The 20,968-nt window shown below is 47.2% G+C and overlaps 1 protein-coding gene and 1 non-coding gene across 4 annotated transcripts in view; both read left to right on the top strand.

The window, feature by feature from the left end:
- Positions 1–8,286: 8,286 nt before the first annotated feature.
- Positions 8,287–8,360, top strand: TRNAT-AGU (transfer RNA threonine (anticodon AGU)). Its single transcript has one exon. It is a non-coding gene; the product is annotated as a tRNA-Thr (tRNA).
- Positions 8,361–8,480: 120 nt separating this feature from the next.
- Positions 8,481–20,968, top strand: part of RIPOR1 (RHO family interacting cell polarization regulator 1) — a 184,187-nt gene continuing 171,699 nt past the window's right edge. The window contains exon 1 of one of the 3 annotated variants that reach the window (XM_078784279.1): positions 8,481–8,636. In XM_078784279.1, coding sequence (XP_078640405.1) covers positions 8,540–8,636 — 97 coding nt within the window. In that variant the 5' untranslated portion in view covers positions 8,481–8,539. Of the gene's footprint in view, positions 8,637–8,825; positions 8,848–20,968 lie in introns of those variants that run through there. The other 2 variants (XM_068129257.2, XM_078784280.1) reach the window with 2 other exon arrangements.

The following is a 20,968-nucleotide window of genomic DNA, read 5'->3' as shown; positions in this document are numbered from 1 at the left end:
GAGATCGTTTATTCTTGCATTTCTTTTTCATTCCTTTGACCGAAATGTCGAGTTTTCTTAATCTCTTCAGAACAATTTTTCTGTAACTATAAAGTGTAAAAGCAGCAACATATACTGTATAAGGAGGCAGAATGGAAACTCCTATTTAACACAAATATACATTAAACCAGGTTTGGCTTATGGCGTGTGTCCCGTGCGTTGCCAATTTCCATTTGTAAAACTAGCAACGGTACCCGCCCTAAGGGCGGGGCTTCAATTGGGAAGCCCAAATGAAAAGGCAAAAATATCAGAAGGCTTTTTTCTTTTAAACGATTCATATAAACATCCGTTGAATTATATCACACGCAAATTATCAAAATCTAAACAGTACATGGCGCCCATTTTGAAAAAAGATTGAATTCTGCAAAACGGAAGCGGCCGCTACACGTCTTTCTCAGCGGCACGTTTATGTGCCGTGCGTTGTGCCGTGCGTGCCGTAAAGCCCTCCATAACCTGGCCCCATCCTACCTGGCTGACCTCCTCTCCAGACACACTCCCACCCGCAACCTCCGCTCTGCTGGCACCAACCTCCTGACCCCCCCCCCCATCCGGACCAAATTTAGATCCTGGGGGGACAGGGCCTTCTCCATCGCTGCTCCCACCCTCTGGAACTCGCTACCTCACACCATCAGAGACTCCTCCTCACTCACCACATTCAAAACATCACTCAAGACCCACCTGTTCAACACTGCATTCAACATTTAACCCACAGCATCTAACCCCTGACTATCACTTCTCCTTCTCCCTCCTTTGTGCTTTGAATATTTCCCTATTGATTCTTCTTTTTTGCAATTGTTTTTATGTTTTGCTATGCATTATGTTTTGCACTCTGTCAAAGCGTCTTTGGGCTTCCTGAAAAGCGCTATATAAAATAAATGCATTATTATTATTATTATGTGTGAAGAGTGCGCGCCCGAATCTGTAACATGGAAGCGGCCGCTACACCTATTTCTTAGTTGCTTTGCACACGCTGCCGTGTTACTTCGGAGCCGCACGTTTATATCGGAAGAGTTCATCAGGAGTCGATCTACTCTCTCCTGCTCTGTAGAATTTCAACAAAAGCCACATCACTGTTCTTATCGGTAAATATTATTCCATCGTGTTTGGAAAAACTGGAAAATTGGAAAATTGGAAAACTTATAAAAATTTGAAAAACAATATAGCCTATTTTACTCCCAGGGGTCCCAGGAATACCCACCCAAAATATCGTTGCGATCGGTTGAGCCGTTTTACGGTACGGACAGACGGACATTTGGTGAATTGTAGTAAGATGTCCCAAAGAATGGTGCATCATATTGGTTACCCAAGGATTTGATGGTTAGACTGAGTATACAATATGCCAGTGAATATGTACTCGAGGTTTAAATTATGCAGGCATTTGGCATACACAATTTGGACTGCCTTTGCTCAAAGACGCAAGTTACAACCACTTTTATCATGAATCCTCCTGTTACTCTCACAGCCAAACGACTGGAAAAAAACACCTACACCTGGAGGTGGATTAACACTATTCAAGAACAAGGAAATTCTAATGCCTTTTTATGCCTCCACCGACGAAGTCGCCGGAGGCATTATGTTTTATGATAGATTTTTTTTCAAAGCTGTATTCCTTGATGTCAGATGCAATCCATCTTGTCCATTTCTTTAAATAAAAAAACTTGTGCAGATTTAACTTGGAAAAAGAGTATTGTGCAGGATATAGCATGTTGACAAAAACAATTCAGTATACTGGTACTTGCTCCACTCTGACGTGCGTCACGTGTAGTTAAATGACAGCCATGTGAACTCATTTGGTAGAATGTTTGCCAATGAGCTGTCTGAGTTTGATCTTCGATTTGGTCAGAGTTTTTTGAAAAATAACTAGAGCAATGCGACTGTCGCCAATATGTCTCCGCATAGTCCCACAACGGGTAGATGCCCTCGTTCACTGTCCTAAAAATAAACAAGTTTGATATAAATCCCTTCACCTGTTTTCAAGTATCACATTTTCACCAGCCATCATGCAGAGAAGGGATTTTTTTAAATATTGGCTTTCAAGCTAATATGGCTGCAACACCACGTGACATATGACCTTAAAAAATGTACACTCTGCATATGTATGGCAAGGGGATCACGTTTGTGACGTTTCATGTTGATCGATAAGGTTCGTTTTTCTATCCAAGATGGCTGCCAAACCACGTGACCGACGACCTCATCATTTTAAAACTACATGCGGCAATGGCGCTAGATGATATCTTACGATAATTCACCAAATGTCCGTCTGTTCGTCCGTCCGTCCGTCCGTTCGCAGGTACCGCAAAAACGGCTCAACCGACCGCAACGATATTTTGGGTGGGTAATCCTGAGACCTCCTGGAGTAAAATAGGCGATTGTGGAGCTATGCTCGCACGATAAAGCTGGACAAAATGGACGACACCAGGAACGAAGTTTCACTGAGCTATTTAGTTTAGCTCAACTCGAAATAACTCAAAAGCACTGAATAGCCCATTAACACGGGCGGCAATTTATATCAAAAGTTCACCACACAAAAGCCACGCCTCTCAGGCGGGGCGTGGTATGCAAATAAGTCAGCCACGCCTCTCAACGGGGCGTGGTATGCAAATCGAGAGTCCGCCCGGGCAAGGCAAGTCCGGACGAGTTCGGGCAAGTAACCGCCCGCCGGTTACGTCATCGGCCGGTGCAAGGTGATTGTGTCATGCTTCCGGTAACCGCTACATGCGCCCCCCCAGAATTAACTTGCACCGGGAGAGTCAGTTTGAGGGGGGTCTTGATGACCCGGCCGAAACGACCCCTGGCGATTCGTGTGGGGGTGGTAGGTGGCATGGTGGTGGATGGTCGGGCGCGGGGCTTGGTTGATGGGGGACGGCCCCGTCGTGGAGGAAGGGCCAACCGTGGAGGTTGGTCGAGGTCCAAATGGGCCGGCTTGAGGCGGTCCATGGAGATGCGGTCCGGTTTGCCGCCGATGTCAATGATGAACGACTTGTCGTCCCTCTTCAGGACCCGGAAAGGTCCATTGTACGGCGGCCGGAGCGGTCCCCGGTGTGCGTCGTTCTGGATAAAAACGTACTCCGCAGTGCGAAGTGCTGGGGGGGATGTGGGGTTGGGGGCAGCCGTGGTGGGACGTGGGCACGGGGGCAAATCTCCTCGCGGCCTCCTGGCGGACCGAGCGTTGGCGAGCCACGGACCAGGGGCCGGTGGCGTCAGGGATGAACTCTCCCGGCACGCGCAGTGGCTTGCCGTAGACCAGCTCGGCGGTGGAAGCCCGGAGGTCCTCTTTAGGGGCTGTTCGGAGGCCCAATAGGACCCACGGTAGCCTGGCGGCCCAACCATCGTCCTGGAGGCTGGCCCTGAGAGCAGCCTTCATCGAGCGGTGGAACCGCTCGCACAAGCCGTTGGCTTGGGGGTGGTAGGCCGTGGTGCGGTGTAGCTTGACCCCCAAGGCCTGGGCGACCGCGCCCCAAAGCTCGGAGGTGAATTGCGGGCCTCTGTCGGAGGAGATGTCCGAGGGGGCGCCGAAACGGGCAATCCAGGTGCCAATGAAGGCCTGCGCCACGTCGGCCGATGTTGTTGATGCCAGCGGGACGGCCTCCGGCCACCTGGTGGTCCTGTCCACCATCGTGAGGAGGTGGGTGAAGCCCCGCGAGGAGGGAAGGGGTCCCACCAGGTCCACATTGACGTGGTCGAAGTGCCGCGCGGGCACGTCGAATGGTGCCAACGGGGCCTGGGTGTGCCGGTGGACCTTCGCGCGCTGGCAGGCGACACAGTAGTTGGCCCAGTCGCGGGCGTCCTTACGGAGCCCGTGCCAGACGAATTTCGCTGCCACGAGCTTCTGCGACGCTTTCCGGCCCGGGGTGGGAAAGGCCGTGGAGGGCGTCAAAAATGTGCCGCTGCCACCCGGTGGGCACGATGGGGCGAGGTTGGCCCAGGGAAACGTCGCACAGGAGAACTGTGCCTGTGTCCTCGAAAGGGACGTCGGCCAACCGCAGGCCTGTGTCCGCTGTCCGGAGAGCTTGCACCGTGGGGTCGGCGGTCTGGTCGGCCGCCATGCGGGCGAAGTCCACACCGAGGTGGACGGCGTTCGCGCCGGACCGGGAGAGGCAATCGGCCACAGCGTTGTCCTTGCCCGCGACGTGCCGGATGTCCGTCATAAATTTGGACACGACGGAGAGGTGGTGCTGCTGGCGGCCGACCACGGCTCTGCAACCTTGGCCATGGCGAAGACCAGGGGTTTGTGGTCCACAAACGCCGTGAACGGGCGGCCCTCTAAAAGATGGCGGAAGTGGCGAACGGCCAGGTAAAGGCCGAGGAGCTCGCGGTCGAAAGCGCTATACTTGCGCTCGTTAGGGCGAAGCTGCCGGCTGAAGAAGGCCAGTGGTTGCCAAGCCCCATTCACCCACTGTTCATGCACGGCGCCCACCGCGTAGTCGGAAGCGTCCGTGGTGAGGGCGATGGGTGCGTCGAGCGCCGCGTGCGCCTGCATGGTCGCGTTGGCGAGGGCCAGCTTAGCGCCCGTGAACACCTCGTCCATCTCTTTGGTCCAGGCGACGTCGTGCTTGGCCGGCTTGCCCCGGAGGGCTTCGTACAGGGGGCGCATGAGTTGGGCGGCGCGAGGCATGAACCGGTGGTAGAAAGTTACCATCCCCAAAAATTCCCGTAGGGCCTTGATAGAGCGGGGGTGCGGGAAACTTGTGACTGCCTCCACCTCCGCGCTTCATGATGCCGTGCTTCAGGAAGTCGACGGCCGTTACGCCAAACTGGCATTTTGCCGGGTTGATGATGAGGCCGTGCTGGCCGAGGCGCTCAAAAAGCGGGCGCAGGTGGATGAGGTGCTCCGCCAGGGAAGTGCTGGCGACGAGAATGCCGTCCAAGTAGACGAAAAGGAAGGTGAGGTCGCGCAGCACGCTGTGCATCAGCCGCTGGAAGGCCTGGGCCGCGTTCTTAAGGCCGAACGGCATGCGAAGGAACTCGAAGAGGCCAAAAGGTGTGATTACCGCCGTCTTCGGCACGTCGGCCGGCCGGACGGGTACCTGGTGGTAGCCCCGAATGAGGTCGTCCTTGGAAAAGGTCACCCGCCCCGCCAAACTGGCGGAGAAGTCCTGTATGTGTGGTATCGGGTACCGGTCGGGGGTGGTGGCGTCGTTGAGGCGGTGGTAATCGCCGCATGGTCGCCATCCACCACCCGGTTTGGGCACGGTGTGCAGGGGCGAGGCCCACGCGCTATTCGAGCGCCGCACAATGCCCAATCGCTCCAGCGCGTCGAATTCCGCCTTCGCCACGGCGAGTTTGGTCGGGTCGAGGTGAAGAGCCCTGGCATAGACCGGTGGACCTGTGGTCGGGATGTGGTGTTCAAGGCCTTGCTTGACGGCGAAGGCCGAAAACGTCAGCTGCGTGAGGGCTGGAAACTCGGCGAGCAGGCGGGTGAAATCGTCCGCGGCCGGGAGCGCGCAGGCTAGCTTGGTTGGTGCGGAGCCGCTCAATGAGCAAGCGAGCAAGCTGAAGGTCTCCGCGTTGATGAGCCGACGCCGTTTGACGTCCACCAAAAGCCCATGCGCGCACAGAAAATCTGCACCCAGCAAGGCCATGGGCACGTTCGCCGTGATGAAGTCCCACCTGAAGTGCTGGCCCCCAAAGCAGAATGTGACGCTGCGCGAACCGAAGATGCAGATGGAGGAGCCGTTTGCGGCGACCAAGGCGGGGCGGCAAAGCGCGGCCTGTTTGTCCTGCACCGAGGCGGGTATCACGCTTAGCTGAGCGCCGGTGTCGCACAAAAACGCCGCCCGGACGCTGTGTCCGTAATAAACAGAAGGCTGTCTGAATGGCCGACGCTCATGGCAGGCAGCGAGCGCCGGCATGGTCGTTTCCCGACCTGCCGAAAGTGCACGGTGGGCGGCATGTTCTGGCCTTCTGCCCGAACCTGGCGTGGTAGTAGCACAAAGCTACAGATGACTCCATCGCCATGTTCTTGAAAAGGGATCACCAATTGTGGAGCTATGCTCGCACGATAAAGCTGGACAAAATGGACGACACCAGGAACGAAGTTTCACTGAGCTATTTAGTTTAGCTCAACTCGAAATAACTCAAAAGCACTGAATAGCCCATTAACACGGGCGGCAATTTATATCAAAAGTTCACCACACAAAAGCCACGCCTCTCAGGCGGGGCGTGGTATGCAAATAAGTCAGCCACGCCTCTCAACGGGGCGTGGTATGCAAATCGAGAGTCCGCCCGGGCAAGGCAAGTCCGGACACGTCCGGGCGAGTCCGGGCAAGTAACCGCCCGCCGGTTACGTCATCGGCCGGTGCAAGGTGATTGTATCATGCTTCCGGTAACCGCTACACTATATTGTTTTTCCAATTTCACAATTTTTCCAATTTTCCAGTTTTTCCAAACACGATGGAATAATATTCACCGATATGAACAGTGATGTGGCTTTTGTTGAAATTCTACAAATACTGTTTAGATTTTGATGAGAATTATGAACCTGCCGCGAATGCGGAAGTGGAACTGTCAACCAACCGTACAGAACTTCACATCAGGATTTAAATATTTGTTTATGTCACGAATGTTGTTAAAAGCTTATTTTTCATATTAATGTTATTTAATTTGAGATTGGAGTTATGCTGTTGGGAATGAAAAAAGAGATATCGAGTTCAAGTGAATGAGGGAATGCCGTGATGGTTTCTACTTTCCAAACGTGAACTTCACGGATCGCCATATGCAGATTCGCCACGGACCCACGATCGATGTTTCTATGCGTGAACGTACCCGTTTGTTTGCGAACGGGTACGTTTTTCATGGAAGTCCTTCACAAACTTGCTGTCCATGTCTGACGTGCAACTGAAGGTGCTACAGGAATGTGGAATGTATTGGTTTCATGCTTTAGCATTCGCCGTTTCTGCATTGTCTGTTTGCTTCTGGCCTCCCACCCGTGCGGTACCTCACTAGTTTGTAAAATTTCGCATCGATAGGGTAAGCGGTTTCAGAGAAATAATTATTTAATATGTTCCTTCAATCCAATATGGCTGCCACACCATGTGACGAATGACGATTTCGTGGTCATCTTTTAATCACCATGCCTAGTCAATGACACACGTAAAGTTTCGAGTCAATCGATTTGGTGGTTTGGGAGAAGATGCTTTTTTAATGTTTTAGGTTGAATCCAATATGTCAGCCAAACTATGAGACCAATGATGTCATAAATTTAAGATTTCAAAACAAATGGGTCATCGATCATGTGCATGCAATTTCCGATTTTTAGGATAAGGAATTCGATTAAAATATTTTTGGCTGATATACCACTTCACCTATGATGTCATCATAATAATGCTTTTGTTCCCCATTGGGAGGACTTGACAATGTGCCAAGTTTAAAATTTTTCCATTCAGCGGTTTCCCAGAAACAATTTTTAATCCAAGATGGCTGCCAAACCACGTGACCTATGACATCACAATTATCATTAAAAAAAACATTCTGCATGGGTGTCACTCCTACCCTGAAAGTTTCGTTTCAATCGGATGTTTCAGGTTTTTTGGATCAGGATGTATCAGGGAGGCTCCACAAGTTTTTCATGGCTGAGGCTGAGGTGGGTCCCATGACTGAGAAGTAACTCCAGACAAGTCGCCATTCTATCACAAGGTGAAGTTACCTTGTAGGTGTAAGCCTTTGTAGCGGTGTGAAAGGTAATATTAAATGTTCCTCGACTCCATTCCTTAATGGGTGCAGGGAAGTGTTGTAGCTCCAAAATTTGAATTCTTCAAAATTGCCAACAGGATGAGAACAGCACCGGGCAACACCAGGTACCTCCCCCTACTAGTATTAAATAAGGCAATTCGCTGCTTGGAGAATTGGCCCGATCTCCACCAAACGTGTTGCTAGGATCCGGGGTCGTAGGCACAACGAAACAAAGCCGCCCATGAGGGTTTACCAACACAAAGTTTGATTTTGTGCCATGCTGATCAAGCGCAGAAGGGATCCAGCACCCTGCCTGCACGAGACGGGACGAAGTCGAACACGTGAGTGGGAGGAGCGAGCCTCTGACGTAGTGACGTGACGGCTTTTCCGACGCCCAACACCGCCCAAATCTCGTGTGCCGTGTGCGTTACGTCATCCTGTAATCTTCCTTATTTCAGCCTTGTACCCGCGTATAATTATATTCCTTTATAATAACAATAATAATCACGTGAATTATATTGTTATGTAACTCATCTTTTGCTTAATTGTATAAAGAAAGCGCGCTTGTTTGTGTGTGGCGCCGTGGCTTAGTTGGTTAAAGCGCCTGTCTAGTAAACAGGAGATCCTGGGTTCGAATCCCAGCGGTGCCTTTTGTGCCACACTTCAGATTTTTTTTTTTCATCCTTCCAACACATTATTCCCCCATTTCTTTCTAATTACAATGCACGTGCACGTGCCCCCCCCTCCCCTAAGAAAAACTTCCGGCTCAAAAAGGAAGTTACTCACTCTTCCATGTTCCCGTGAAGCTGTAACGTCTAATGCTATTTGAATGTCTCGATTGAATCATTTGTGCTCCGTGTATCAGAGCAACGTTGCATTGAGGCGGTGCGCCGCGGCTTTCCGGTCATCACCTCGTCGTGAGATGGGTGCGTGCACCGGCAGATCCACTTGCGAACTGCCTCACCTTGTCACCTTCCATTAATGGCCGCCAGACGTCGCCGGCGATCTACGCTTTAGTAATTATTGGTTCCGTCTACTTTGCCGTGAAAGCTTCTATATACATATTTATATATTTATTGCAAAGTCGAGGCTCATGGAGCCGTGGAGGAGCCCTAACATGGGTGTTCCGACGTGGACGTGAGTGCTAATTTGTATCGGATAATTACGCATCGAGTTGTATTTTCAGTGTTTTCATGGCGGGAAAGGATGTTTGTGGTTCATATTTGTCAGTGAAGTAATTTGCCTTTATTTTATTCCTGTGGAGTGATCGGAATCCGCAAGTTGTGTGGAAGCGTCATCTCGATGGAGCTTACCACCTACTTGGTCCACTGTAGGATGAAGGCCTCCTCGACGTCCTTCATCTTGGTCTCTTCACAGCAATTCGAGACTGTCCATCTGACGGGGCCTTGTCGAGGTTCATCTCCATTTGAGTATTTAATATGTCCATTAATTTTGTTTTATGTCTACTCCATTCGTTTCTCCTCTATATCGGCACGGTTTTGTTATTGTGATGGAGGGGATTCATTACCCAGGATGCAGTGTGCAGGCGCCATATTGCTTGGCAGGCTAAACAAGTGAGAAAAGGTGTTGTTAGTCAGGTTCACTATGTTTTTTTCGTTCAAAATCATGGTAGATTAGCAAACCTATACATTTTTGGAAACGTTATTACATGGAAAATCTGAAAATCAATGTTTACATTTGCCAATTCCGACCAATTCGATTCGACCAAGTTGTTGGGGGGGAGGGGGGGAAGGGGGGAGGGGATGGATGGGAGGGGATGGATGGGAGGGGGGAGGAGGAGGAGCAGGGGGGAAGGGGAGGGGGAGGAGGGAGGGGGGAAGGGGGGAGGAGGGAGGGTGAGGGATGGGAGGGGTGAGGGATGGGAGGGGGGAGGGGGAAAGGGGAGGGGGAAAAGGGAGGGGGAAAAGGGAGGGGGGAGGGGGAAAATGGAGGGGGAGGGGGGAAATGGGGGAGAAGGGGAGGGGGGGAGAAGGGGAGGGGTAGGGTGGAGGGGGACGGAGGGGGAAGGGAGGGAAGGGGATGGCCAGTCAACAATGACGTTGCAGTTCTCATGGTCGGAGAGCAGCACAACAATTGGACATAGTCCTGCATATTCGCAACAGCACGAAGCGGATTTTGGAGACGCCGATCCTGTGACGTCCTCCAGTACCGGCGTTGCCGGGCGGGGGAAGGGAGACCCGTACATTCCCAACCCGTACATTCGCCCTCTCGACTCAAGCTCACTCGGACAAAAGCCTCGCACAAATTACACCGTGAAGGCCCAATGGTCATGTCTATGCCACAAATCACGGGCGCACTGAATTGAAAATATATAGAACGCTCATACTCCGTGAAAAGTGAAGCCGCCGTGTCGCCATCTTGGTCAGCACGACTCGACCAACTCGCTTCGCGGATCTCGTTTTGTGCGGCAATAAACTGCTCCAATCGGTTACGGAGGGTTGTGGAAAGACGTTTCACAGCTGTTTCAAAGACATTTAATTCATATCGCACAAAATCGATACAAAACACGATCGCATAAAAGGTGAAGTGACGTGTGACGGGATGAAACATCACGTGATCGCTCTGAGCGAATCAGTCTGGCGGCGGGAATGGAACATCACGTGATCGTTCTGAGTGAATCAACGAGCTGCTCTGGAACCGGCTGAGATTAGCGGGTACTTCGCTGAAATGCGCTGAGGTAAATATGAATAAAAAATATGGATCGTCAAATATTTTGAGTTCAGCCATGTTCGTCCCACGCTCAATGGCCATGTCTATGTCAAATATCAAGCACGTAAGCCTCTCCGTTTAGGAGTCTATCGGTAACATTACGCACACACACACAAACTGTGTTTTATATAATATATAGATGATGTAATGATGAAATGATTGGATTTTGGGGTCAAGAGGTGAAACGTCAAAGTCTGTAATATGTCTATAACTTGAGAACGGCTGAAGTGATCCAATTCAAACTTGATACAGGTATGTATAATGATGTAAAGATTAACTGATTAGATTTTGGGGTCAAGAGGTCAAAGGTCAAATTTTATACCTCCCATCCTGTAAAAAATTTTGTTACCAAGCTAACTTGTGAACCAGTCTTGGGATTTTCACCAAACTTGGTATCATTATATATTGTGATGCAAAGATGAACTGGGTTGATTTTGGGGTCAAGAAGTCCGAGGTCATGTCAAGTTACAATTGTTTCGTTCCCGCAATAACCTAAGAAGCGCTGAAGTGATCCTAGTCAATCTTGGTGCAGGTATGTATAATGAGGTAAAGGTGAACTGATTCGATTTTGGGGTCACAAGGTCAAAGGTCAGAAGTCATGTAAGGTTTATGTTGCCATGCCAATTTGTGAACAAGTGATGGGATTTTGAAGAAATTTGGTCTATGTATATATCTTGCAAAGATGTACTGATTGGATTATGGCATCAAGAGGTCAAAGGTCAGAAGTCATGACAGGTAAAAAGGTAATAAATTGAGAACAGCTGAAGGGATTTAAATCAAACTTGGTACCAGTATGTATAATGATGTAAACATGAACTGAGTAGATTATGGGGTCTAGGTGAAAGGTCAGAAGTCCCGTTAAGTAAAAATTCTGTTGTTGTTCTAACTTGTGATCTGGTGATCGGATTTTGACAAAACTTGGTATCAGTATAACTTGTGATGCAAAGATGAACTGATTTTCTTTTGGCATCAAAGGTGAGGAGTGAGTTGATTATGGTGAGTTCAGAGGTCATGTCAGGTAAAAATGTGATACTTGAAAACAGCTGAGTGGATTTAAATGAAACTTGGTACAAGTATGTATACTTATGTAATATGGGCGGAGGCATATTGGTCGACGTCATGACGTCGAATAGTGTCGTTCCAGTCTAACTCGTAATTTGATATTTGTTAATTCCTGGTGGAACTTCTTGCCATCTTTCAACTTGGCTTTCGGTGGGAAGCATGGCGATATGTGATGGCGTGCCATGCAGATCAATGCAAATTCCCTTTTGGATATGCCAAGACTGCGTCTATCGAAGGTGATCGTTTTTAACGGCATAGCACATAGGACAAAGCCGTCTAGAACAGTGTTTGTCCGTCTATATGTATGTCCCCTCAAACGTATACCAATCAGAGCTGAGGATATGGTCACATGACGGGGTGATGTGATTACATCTGTTGTCATTACGGCGGTATGGCAGCTGACTCTCCACACACCACCATTTTGATTTATATGCCGTTCATGCCGAACATATCGTCGAACCTATCATATATCACAATCGTCATGCTCTACCTTTACGGTTTTCATTCAGTGTAAAACACAAACAAACCGATTGCTAAAATGACCATCAAATATCGAAATCATCGGCGTTACGTCTCTTCCAACAAAACGGTACGTACCCAACCCTTGTGGGGTAGAATCTTGATCACAGTGAATCTTCCCCCAGTTCTGTAAGTAAAACTTACCTCATGGATGTCTGGATTCCTCCAAATTTCTTTGTTTAATGTTATAAGCAGCATTAGCGACTGTTTAAAAAGCTAATCTTGTGTGTTTGTGGTTTATAATATTTTACAAGCCCGGCTATGCCGCTATTAGACTTTCGGTCTTGTTTTCCTTGCTACATCTTCCATGATGGGATTTAAAACCACAGTGATGCAAATTTTCCTTTAAAGACAGAAGAGCTGTTTGATTTAAATTACTTTTTTTTAAATTCACCAAATGTGATCTATCCTGCTGTAGTATGACTCTTCCCTTCTTCAAACCAGCAATGGCAAGTGTGGCTATAGTATGCCAAAACTTTTCAAGATTACATCCCATCCATCCAATTTAGGTCACAAAAGCAACATTTCATTGCTCAGAACTTGTATCTCTTATGAACTTTATTTAGCTGTGTTAGTTTCTTTGTTTGCTGTGAAACACTTTTCACTGTAAGAGAGGCCAGCAGGTAGAAAACTATTTTATTCCTCTTCTCTCCTGTTTGTGGAACTTCCTTTGGATGCGGTTTCGTTGCATTTCTCCCTCAATTCAGTGATTCAAGCAGTAGGTGTACCACCATCTTATCATCCACCATCTCTAAGCGCAACCTTTTATACCTGCATTAACCCAACCTGACTGGAACTCATACTGGACTGGACAGTATGAGTTCCTGACTGGAACCCAACCGTTTAATGCGTGTACGCTTGTTCATTCCCTTCCGTGTTTTGTCTGTATTTGCTACCTCTGTCTGCTCGTTCTTCCATGTGCCCCGATATTTTGTACAATAAAGTCGTACGGTACATAGATTAGAAACCTCCAACTCTCCGGACTTGTTTTTGTGCACGAGGTCATGAAACATAAGGACATTTTTCAAAAGAACTCACCATTTGTATATTTGGAGGATTACTGCCACACAATAGTATGTAAAAAAAAATGCCTCTGTATGTCGTATGATAGTCACTGGTGTACATTAGAGGAAATGTCCAGTCCAGTATGAGTTCCAATCCAGTTCGAAATAGCTGATGTGACGCATGGTTTTGTTTGACTGTTCGACTCATCAGCTCATGATGTCAGCACAACCTTATCCAATGCACTGATGGCACTTGAGGACTGTTTCTGTGCTGACATCAATCAATAAGCTTGTGAACAGGGAGATTGAGTGCATTGATGAGAATTCTATTTTTTTATATACAAAGTTGAGGATCGTGGAGGAGTTGAAACGTAGAAAGAGGGGGGAAGCAAATCAACTGCAGGGTTTCGGGACAACATAGCGGGAGATTTGGACAAGTGAGGGTAGGGGAGGATGTAAGAGGATACAAGGTGGATACAAAAGCAAACTCGGGAAAGAAAAAATGGAATTTGGAAAGAGATGGGGATATGGAAGTTTAATGGGGGTAGAAAAGACCATTGTTTTGGATAGGGGATGATCTGAGATGGTGTGAACAGCTGGCTTGAAGACCTGGAAGGGACCATGAGATTGAAGAGAATTTTTTTTTTTTTTTTTTGGTTGTATACAAGATCGAGGCTCGTGAAAGAGCGAACATTAATCACACAGAAAGACAAACAGACACATAAAACAAATAACATCGGGAGCGGTAGACAAGATGGGGAAAGAGGGGGAAGGACACAAACACCACATTTGAGAGCAGGGACCGAGAGACATGGAGACATCGAGAGAACTGTGGGAGGGAGAGGGCTTTGGGGGGGAGGCATGGGAAGGGGGGGGGGGGGGGTGGGAGAGGTATAAAACATATGGACACTGCCAGGACTTCCAGGAAAGAAGTTGGAATTTCAAACAAGGTGGATCTGGGGTGAATTAGTGGGGGTAGAAAAGATCAAGGTTTTGGATGGGGGAAGATAAGAGATGGTGGTGAACAGCTGTTTTAAAGACCTGGAGGGAGGAGTGTGATTGAAGTGAGTGTGGGAGTTTGTTCCAGAGGCGGGAGAAAAGAGGAATGAAAGAGTGAAGGTGAGCAGAGAGCCGAGATTTCGGCAGTTTAACCATCAGAGGGTGGCTGGCAGATCTTGTGCGACCTGTAGGAATATTTGGGGGACAGAGCACAGAGAGAGCTGGGGGAGCAAGGCCGGAGAGGAGTCGGTAGAAGACAGAAAGACCACCTACCTGCCTGCGGTGAGTGAGTGAAAGGCCCCCAGAGATAGCTTCATCGCGGGAGATTCCAATGATTCTGAAGGCTTTGGATTCAACAGCGTGAAGCCGAGCCAGGTGTGAGGCAGGAGCACCAGCCCATAGGGGAGAACAGTATTCCATTGAGCTGCGGATGAAAGCCTTGTATGTGGTGAGGAGCTCAGGTGTGCCTAGGAAGGACTTCGCACGACGGAGGATGCCCAGTCGGCGACTGGCTTTGGAGGCCAGCTTGGAAATGTGGTTTTCCCAAGAAAGATCATGGCAGATAGTGAGACCCAAAAGCTTGAGCGACAGAGCTTCTTGGAGAGGATTGTTGAGAAAGTAGATGGGAGGGTTGTCCAGTCGATCTTTTCGGAGAGACATAGTAAGAGTGTGAGATTTGTCAGGATTGAAAGACATGTTCCACTTGTTTGACCAGTCTGTGATTTTGTCCAGGTCTTCAGAGAGTGAGGAGGCTGCAGACTGCCGATCTGAGGGAAGAGGAATGGAGCGGCAGAGAGTGGAGTCTTCAGCAAAGAGATAGAGAGGATTTTCCAGAGAGTCGGAGAGATCATTGATAAAGACCAGAAAAAGCACAGGGCCCAGCACACTGCCTTGGGGAACTCCAGCCTGAACAGGAAGGGGAGATGAGAGAAATCCATTCAGGGCCACATGTTGACTATGACCAGAGAGGAAGTCCGCAAGCCATGCATGGAGATTTCCATGGATACCATAGGAGGAGAGTTTGGTGAGCAGAGCTGGGTGCCAGACCGTATCGAAGGCACGTGATATGTCGAGGGAGACAGCTCTGATTTCCTGTTTGGCATTGAGGACCTCCATCCATTGTTGAGACAGCAGAAGCAGCATGTCCAGAGTAGTGACCTGGTCTGAAACCAAATTGATGATCAGAGATCAAGCCATTGGAGAAGAGGAAAGATTTCATATCCGAAGCAATGATGGATTCCATGACTTTGCTGATAATTGGGAGCAGGCTGATTGGTCTGTAGTTGCAAGGATCTGTTTTTGCACCTTTTTGTGTAAAGCGGTAATGTTTGCTGATTTCCAGGATGCTGGCAGATGACCTTGAGCAAAAGATAGGGTGAAAAGAACAGAGAGAGGGTGAGATAGAGCGGCAGAGCAGGATTTTAGGACCCGTGGGCTGATGCCGTCTGCTCCAGTTGCAGAATCAGAGTCGAGGTTTGACAAAAACTCCTCCACCTTGTCAGGAGAGAAGGACACAGAGTCCAGGAGCAGTTGGGTTCGACTGGGAAAGGTGGGAACAGAGAGAGATGGGTTTGGGACTAAGGATTTTGAGGCAAACACAGAGTTGAGGCATTCGGCTTTGTCACGTGCGATGTCAACTGTGTGGCCATTTGAGGTAAGGGAGGGGATGGAGGGGGAACAAACACCAGAAACGGATTTGACCAGACGCCACCAGGATTTGGAGGAAGGAGACAGGTTTGAGAGTTCATTCTTGAGTGAGGAGAGATAGTGCTTCCTGGCACTCCTGAGGGTAGACACACACTTGTTCCGAGCTTGGTGGAAGGAACTGAGATTGCCTTCAGTTGGATTAGCCTTCCAAGAGGCCAAGGCAAGTTGTTAAATGTTAAGGGAATGTGGATCAAAGTTGTCAACATTACGCTTTTGTAGGAGAGGTGCAGTGAGGAAACTTTTGGGGATCACTCGCGCTACAAATGTGATATTGCTAATTGTGACGGGCATTTGAGTCATTGATAAAATGCTCCGCCACCGGTGATCAAATTGGAAACTTAAAAAAAAAAATTGACGAATCTTGCATCGAGCGCTTTATTTTCATTTATTTTGACAAAGTGTTAAGTGCTCCTGGAAAGCGTTGGAGATGCTTGTGTTGCTGTTCTGGCTTGAGCTTTCCCAGACGGATAAATTGTTTGGTTTCGGATGCATCGTGTTGCATGGCTTCTGTATCTGGCTTTGCGTGCATTTATCTGCAGCTGAACCGTGCTTTGTTTCCCCAATTTTCTACTGCCCTTTGCTCCCACACATTTTCTCTTCATTTCCAACTCCCACACTCTTTTGGCAGGGACGCTTTAGAGTGCTCAGCATTTTGATCTTGTGAAAGATAAACATGCTGTGACCAGAAAGCTTTTGATAGTGGATTAGCTGTATCTTGTCCATTGGTATTAAAGTTTGTTGCTTTAAAAATGAAATGTAGGTTTTTTGGGGGGGGGGGGGGAGTTTCTGCTCATCTTGTGTTTGTAAAATGTGTTGAGCATGAGAAGCTTGTATTTCTGGTGGGTGTAATGGTGTACCCTTTTACTGTCTTTCCCAAGCACCGGATGCACATGCAGGAAGGGCCTGCCTTCTATTGTTTGGATTTCCTCTTGGATCTGTTTCCCCCTCCTCCCCTGCCCCCCACAGCAATTTGTGCCAAATGTCTGACATTCTTTAACTCTGCCTTTCTGAGTTTGAGTTGATCTGACATTCCGTAATGGATTTGTTAACGGATTTGTTAACAGTTCCAATTTTTCTATTCGAGCCTGTCCACGGTTCCTTGGTCAAGGCAATCGAAGTACATACAGTACGTGGTTAAAATAATTTCTGGATGATAATCATAACAGGCGGTATTAATTGTGGAAACATCCTCCCTTTCAAATCCCATTATCGAAAATTACCTCTTCCTTCTGCAAAACCTGCCGCCTTCATGGCATCACAAAATGCTCGGCTATAAATCGCAATTGGAAATTGCCTTTTGCCTCGTTTCCATGCTCCGCTCATCCCAGGTTGAAATTATTGATTCGAGTTGATCCAGTTTCTCTCATGTCTCACCTGTACAACCCGAGTTAAGTTAAAAGTTCCCATTTCTGAACGACGCGAGTTTTCGACGCAGGTGGCTGGTTATTTCACAGCAACCCTTTCTGCAAGACCGATGGGTTGGGTTTTGTTGCGTTGCTTCTGACAATCTTAACTTATTTAGAAAGACTCCTAACATGTGTAAAAGGCATTGCCAAAGTAGCTAACACAGAAATGTTTTATTCCACTTCCTTCTCCAATGCTTCTCTTTCCCAAAAGCACACTCAATATTACCTTGACTCTTATGGTAATTTTAAACAGCATTATCAATGACAGCGTGGTGTTTTGCTAATTTGAAATCTTCAGTGAAGTGATTTTCAGCACACTGCGTGTGACTGCCTTTGTGGTTGTGCATCGTTTTGTTGAAACTGCACCTGTTTGGTAATTTGCCATATGTCTTGTCCCACACCCTGCGTGGTACCCTTCAGGAACCCACCTCACGGAATGTAATCTGATACGATATATATATATATGTATATATATATATGTATATATATATATACACACACACACACACACACAATACAGTCAGGTGAAAAAGTAAGTACACCCCATGTAAAGTTTTGACTTTTTCAACATATTTCAACATACAGCTATTAGATCTTCATTTCAACAATCTTGACAGATAAAGGTGATATAATAGCCGGCGAAGCTGGTGTTGTGAATGAACGCGTACGTATTATGTTGAAAAACCAGATTTTGCTGGATCCTTTGAGAATTTTGAAGCTTTGACGCACCAAATCACTCAATCGAGGCCGCCATCTTGCGGATGTGGAAGTATGCATAAAAAAATTGAGAAAAAGTCCAATAGGAGTTTGTTTCACCCATCTATTTTTGATTCACAATCTTTTGCACCTCTAATTTGTAATTAAAATACTTTAAGACCAACCTCGTTCCCCGGGCCCGCATGGGCCCTGGTTATCTTCAATGACAATCGTCACCAAACACCGGAACCAATGAGATTCGAGCATTTGAAAAAATATTTCAAAAAAGCTTATTGCTGCGTTTCGGAGGCTGCAAACGGCGTCAAATATTCTAAAATTGATGAAGAATTATTTTTTAGAAATCACGCGGCCGTAGGGTATAGTTTTTCACTGCCGGAAATATCCGAAATTGAGACGGAATTCACCAAATTAATCAAGAAGGAAATTTTATAAATTTTAATCTCATCCAGAATGCAAATGGTGTCATTATGAACTAGGTATGGTACCTACTACACCTACCAACTACCTAACTTACTGATGCCACAGTGATGGGTAAAATAGTGGCAAGAGGCTTTGGCTTCGCCGGCTCATTGTGGCTTTGCAGTGGGCTACAAGTATAACAAATGTCATGAAACATTTACATTTTGTAGTCCATTGTATAATTTAAATAAACATTAATGCAAATTTCGCATGTGGAAAAAGTAAGTACACCCCGACATTAATCACTACTTCAAATACCTAAAATTAGAATTAGGTGCACCAGCTCAGGTGCAAATGATTAGAACATCGTTAGAGAGGATCTTGGAGGAACCTGTCTTATTTAAACCTCAGACATTTCGTTTGGTTTGGTCTTTGTTGTTGAAGTGTGTGACGTCACTATGCCTAGATCAAAAGAGCTCTCTGAGGCCTTCAGAAAGAAGGTTATAGATGCCTACGAGTCTGGGAAGGGATTTAAAAAGATCTCCAAACAATTTGAAATCAATCATTCGAATGTCCGGAAGATCATCTACAAGTGGAGAAGATTCTAAACAACTGCCAACTTGTTCAGGCCAGGCCGCCCAGCAAGTTCAGCCCGAGAGCAGACCGCAAGATGCTGAAAGAAGTCTCGAAGAACCCCAGAATGTCATCACGGGACCTACAGGTAGCTCTTGCCACTGTTGATGTCAAAGTGTACAAGTCTACCATTAGAAAGAGGCTGCACATATTTGATCTACATGGGAGGTGTGCCAGGAGGAAACCTTTGCTGTCCAGAAAGAACATCAGGGCAAGACTAAAGTTTGCCAATGAACACCTTGGCAAAGACCAGCACTTCTGGAACAATGTGCTCTGGACAGATGAGTCAAAGGTAGAGCTATTTGGCCACAGTACCAGGAGTCAAAGGTAGAGCTATTTGGCCACAGTACCAGGAGACATGTTTGGCGAAAACCAAAGACAGCATTTGACCACAAGAACCTGATACCAACTGTAAAGCATGTTGGTGGAAATATTATGGTTTGGGGCAGCTTTGCTGCATCAGGGCCTGGGCAGCTCACCATCATAGAATCCACTATGAATTCTTCATTGTACCAGAGGGTGCTTGAGGATAATGTGAGGCCATCTGTCGGAAAGCTGAAGCTCAACCGAAGGTGGGCCTTGCAACATGACAATGACCCTAAACATCTATCTATAATTCCACTAATCTCTGTCTGTGTGTGTGTGTGTATGCGACCGCTGTTTCTCGACAACTACCGGTCCGATATACTTGAAACTTGCCAGGTATATTGCTGGGGACCCGAGGATGTGCCTTTTCAAGGTTTCATATTAATCGGACAAGTAGTTACCGAGCTATGTCCAAAAAACGATTCAACCAATCAGAGAGCAGCGAGCTATCACGTGTGCCGAACGTGCCGAACAGACTCTGCCTCGGACGGCACATTTGAGAGCGTATTCATTTATTTCACGTTGGCAAACTATGTTGGCGTTAAACTATGTTTTAAAACTAATTAAAACTACTTTGCGATTCATCGTAACTGCGATTCGTAACTGCCGTTCGCTTTGGCTTTGCGAATGGACCAAACCATTTCATGTAAATAGAGGGGGGGGATTGTCACCGTACTCGCAAGCCGTTCGCTTTGGACCAAACCATTTCATGTAAATAGAGGGGGGGGATATAATTTTAGATATAGATATAGTACGGGCATGCCCTAGTACCAGTAAATCCACCAAGGAATGGCTGAAAAGAAAGAAATGGAGGGTTCTGGAATGGCAAAGTCAAAGCCTGGATCTAAATCCCATCGAGATGTTGTGGGGGGGGATTTGAAACGAGCTGTGCATGCAAGAAACCCCTCAAACATTGCACAGCTGAAAGAATTCTGCATGGAGGAGTGGGCAAAAATTTCTCCCAGTCGATGTCAGAGACTGGTAGACAGTTATAAGAAACGTCTACTTGAGGTTGTTTCTGCCAAAGGGGGCAATACCACCTATTAGAGCCAAGGGTGTACTTACTTTTTCCATATGTGAAATTTGCATTTTTGTTTATTTAAATTATACAATGGACTACAAAATGTAAATATTTTATGATATTTGTTATATTATATCACCTTTATCTATCAGTTGTTGAAATGAAGATCAAATAGCTGTATGTTGAAATATGTTGAAAAAGTCAAAACTTTACATGGGGTGTACTTACTTTTTCACCTGACTTTATATGTAGTCAGGAATTTGGGGAAATAGCCTCTGTATTTGTCGAAGTAGGCTGACAGTGTGAAGCCAATATTTGAACCTTTGATAAACCCATGCTGGGCAATGATAGAATATTATATGTGTTGTGTTGTAGAGGAATTATATGCACTTATCCTTAAGACAGCAATGCAGGACGCCATTACCACCAGGGATCTGGAATTTTGCACAACTTGCATGTCATTCCAATGGATTATTGTTGTATACCTGAACTCGCATCATCTGGTGTTGGCCTAATGGTTAGGGCGGCGGGCTCGGGATCCTAAGGTCCTGAGTTTGAATCTCGTTGAATTAACGCCAGGTGGGGTTGACTTAGCCTGTCCTTCTGAGGTTGGCAAAATGAGTACCAGATAACTGGTTATAGAGAGGCATTGCATCAGCGGCAGACGCTCCCACAGAAAAATGATGCAACCAGCA

The sequence above is a fragment of the Myxine glutinosa genome, chromosome 9 (assembly GCF_964187855.1).
Source record: "Myxine glutinosa chromosome 9, kmMyxGlut1.1, whole genome shotgun sequence".
Lineage (NCBI taxonomy): Eukaryota > Metazoa > Chordata > Myxini > Myxiniformes > Myxinidae > Myxine > Myxine glutinosa.
This window is presented reverse-complemented; position numbering and strand designations above follow the sequence as displayed.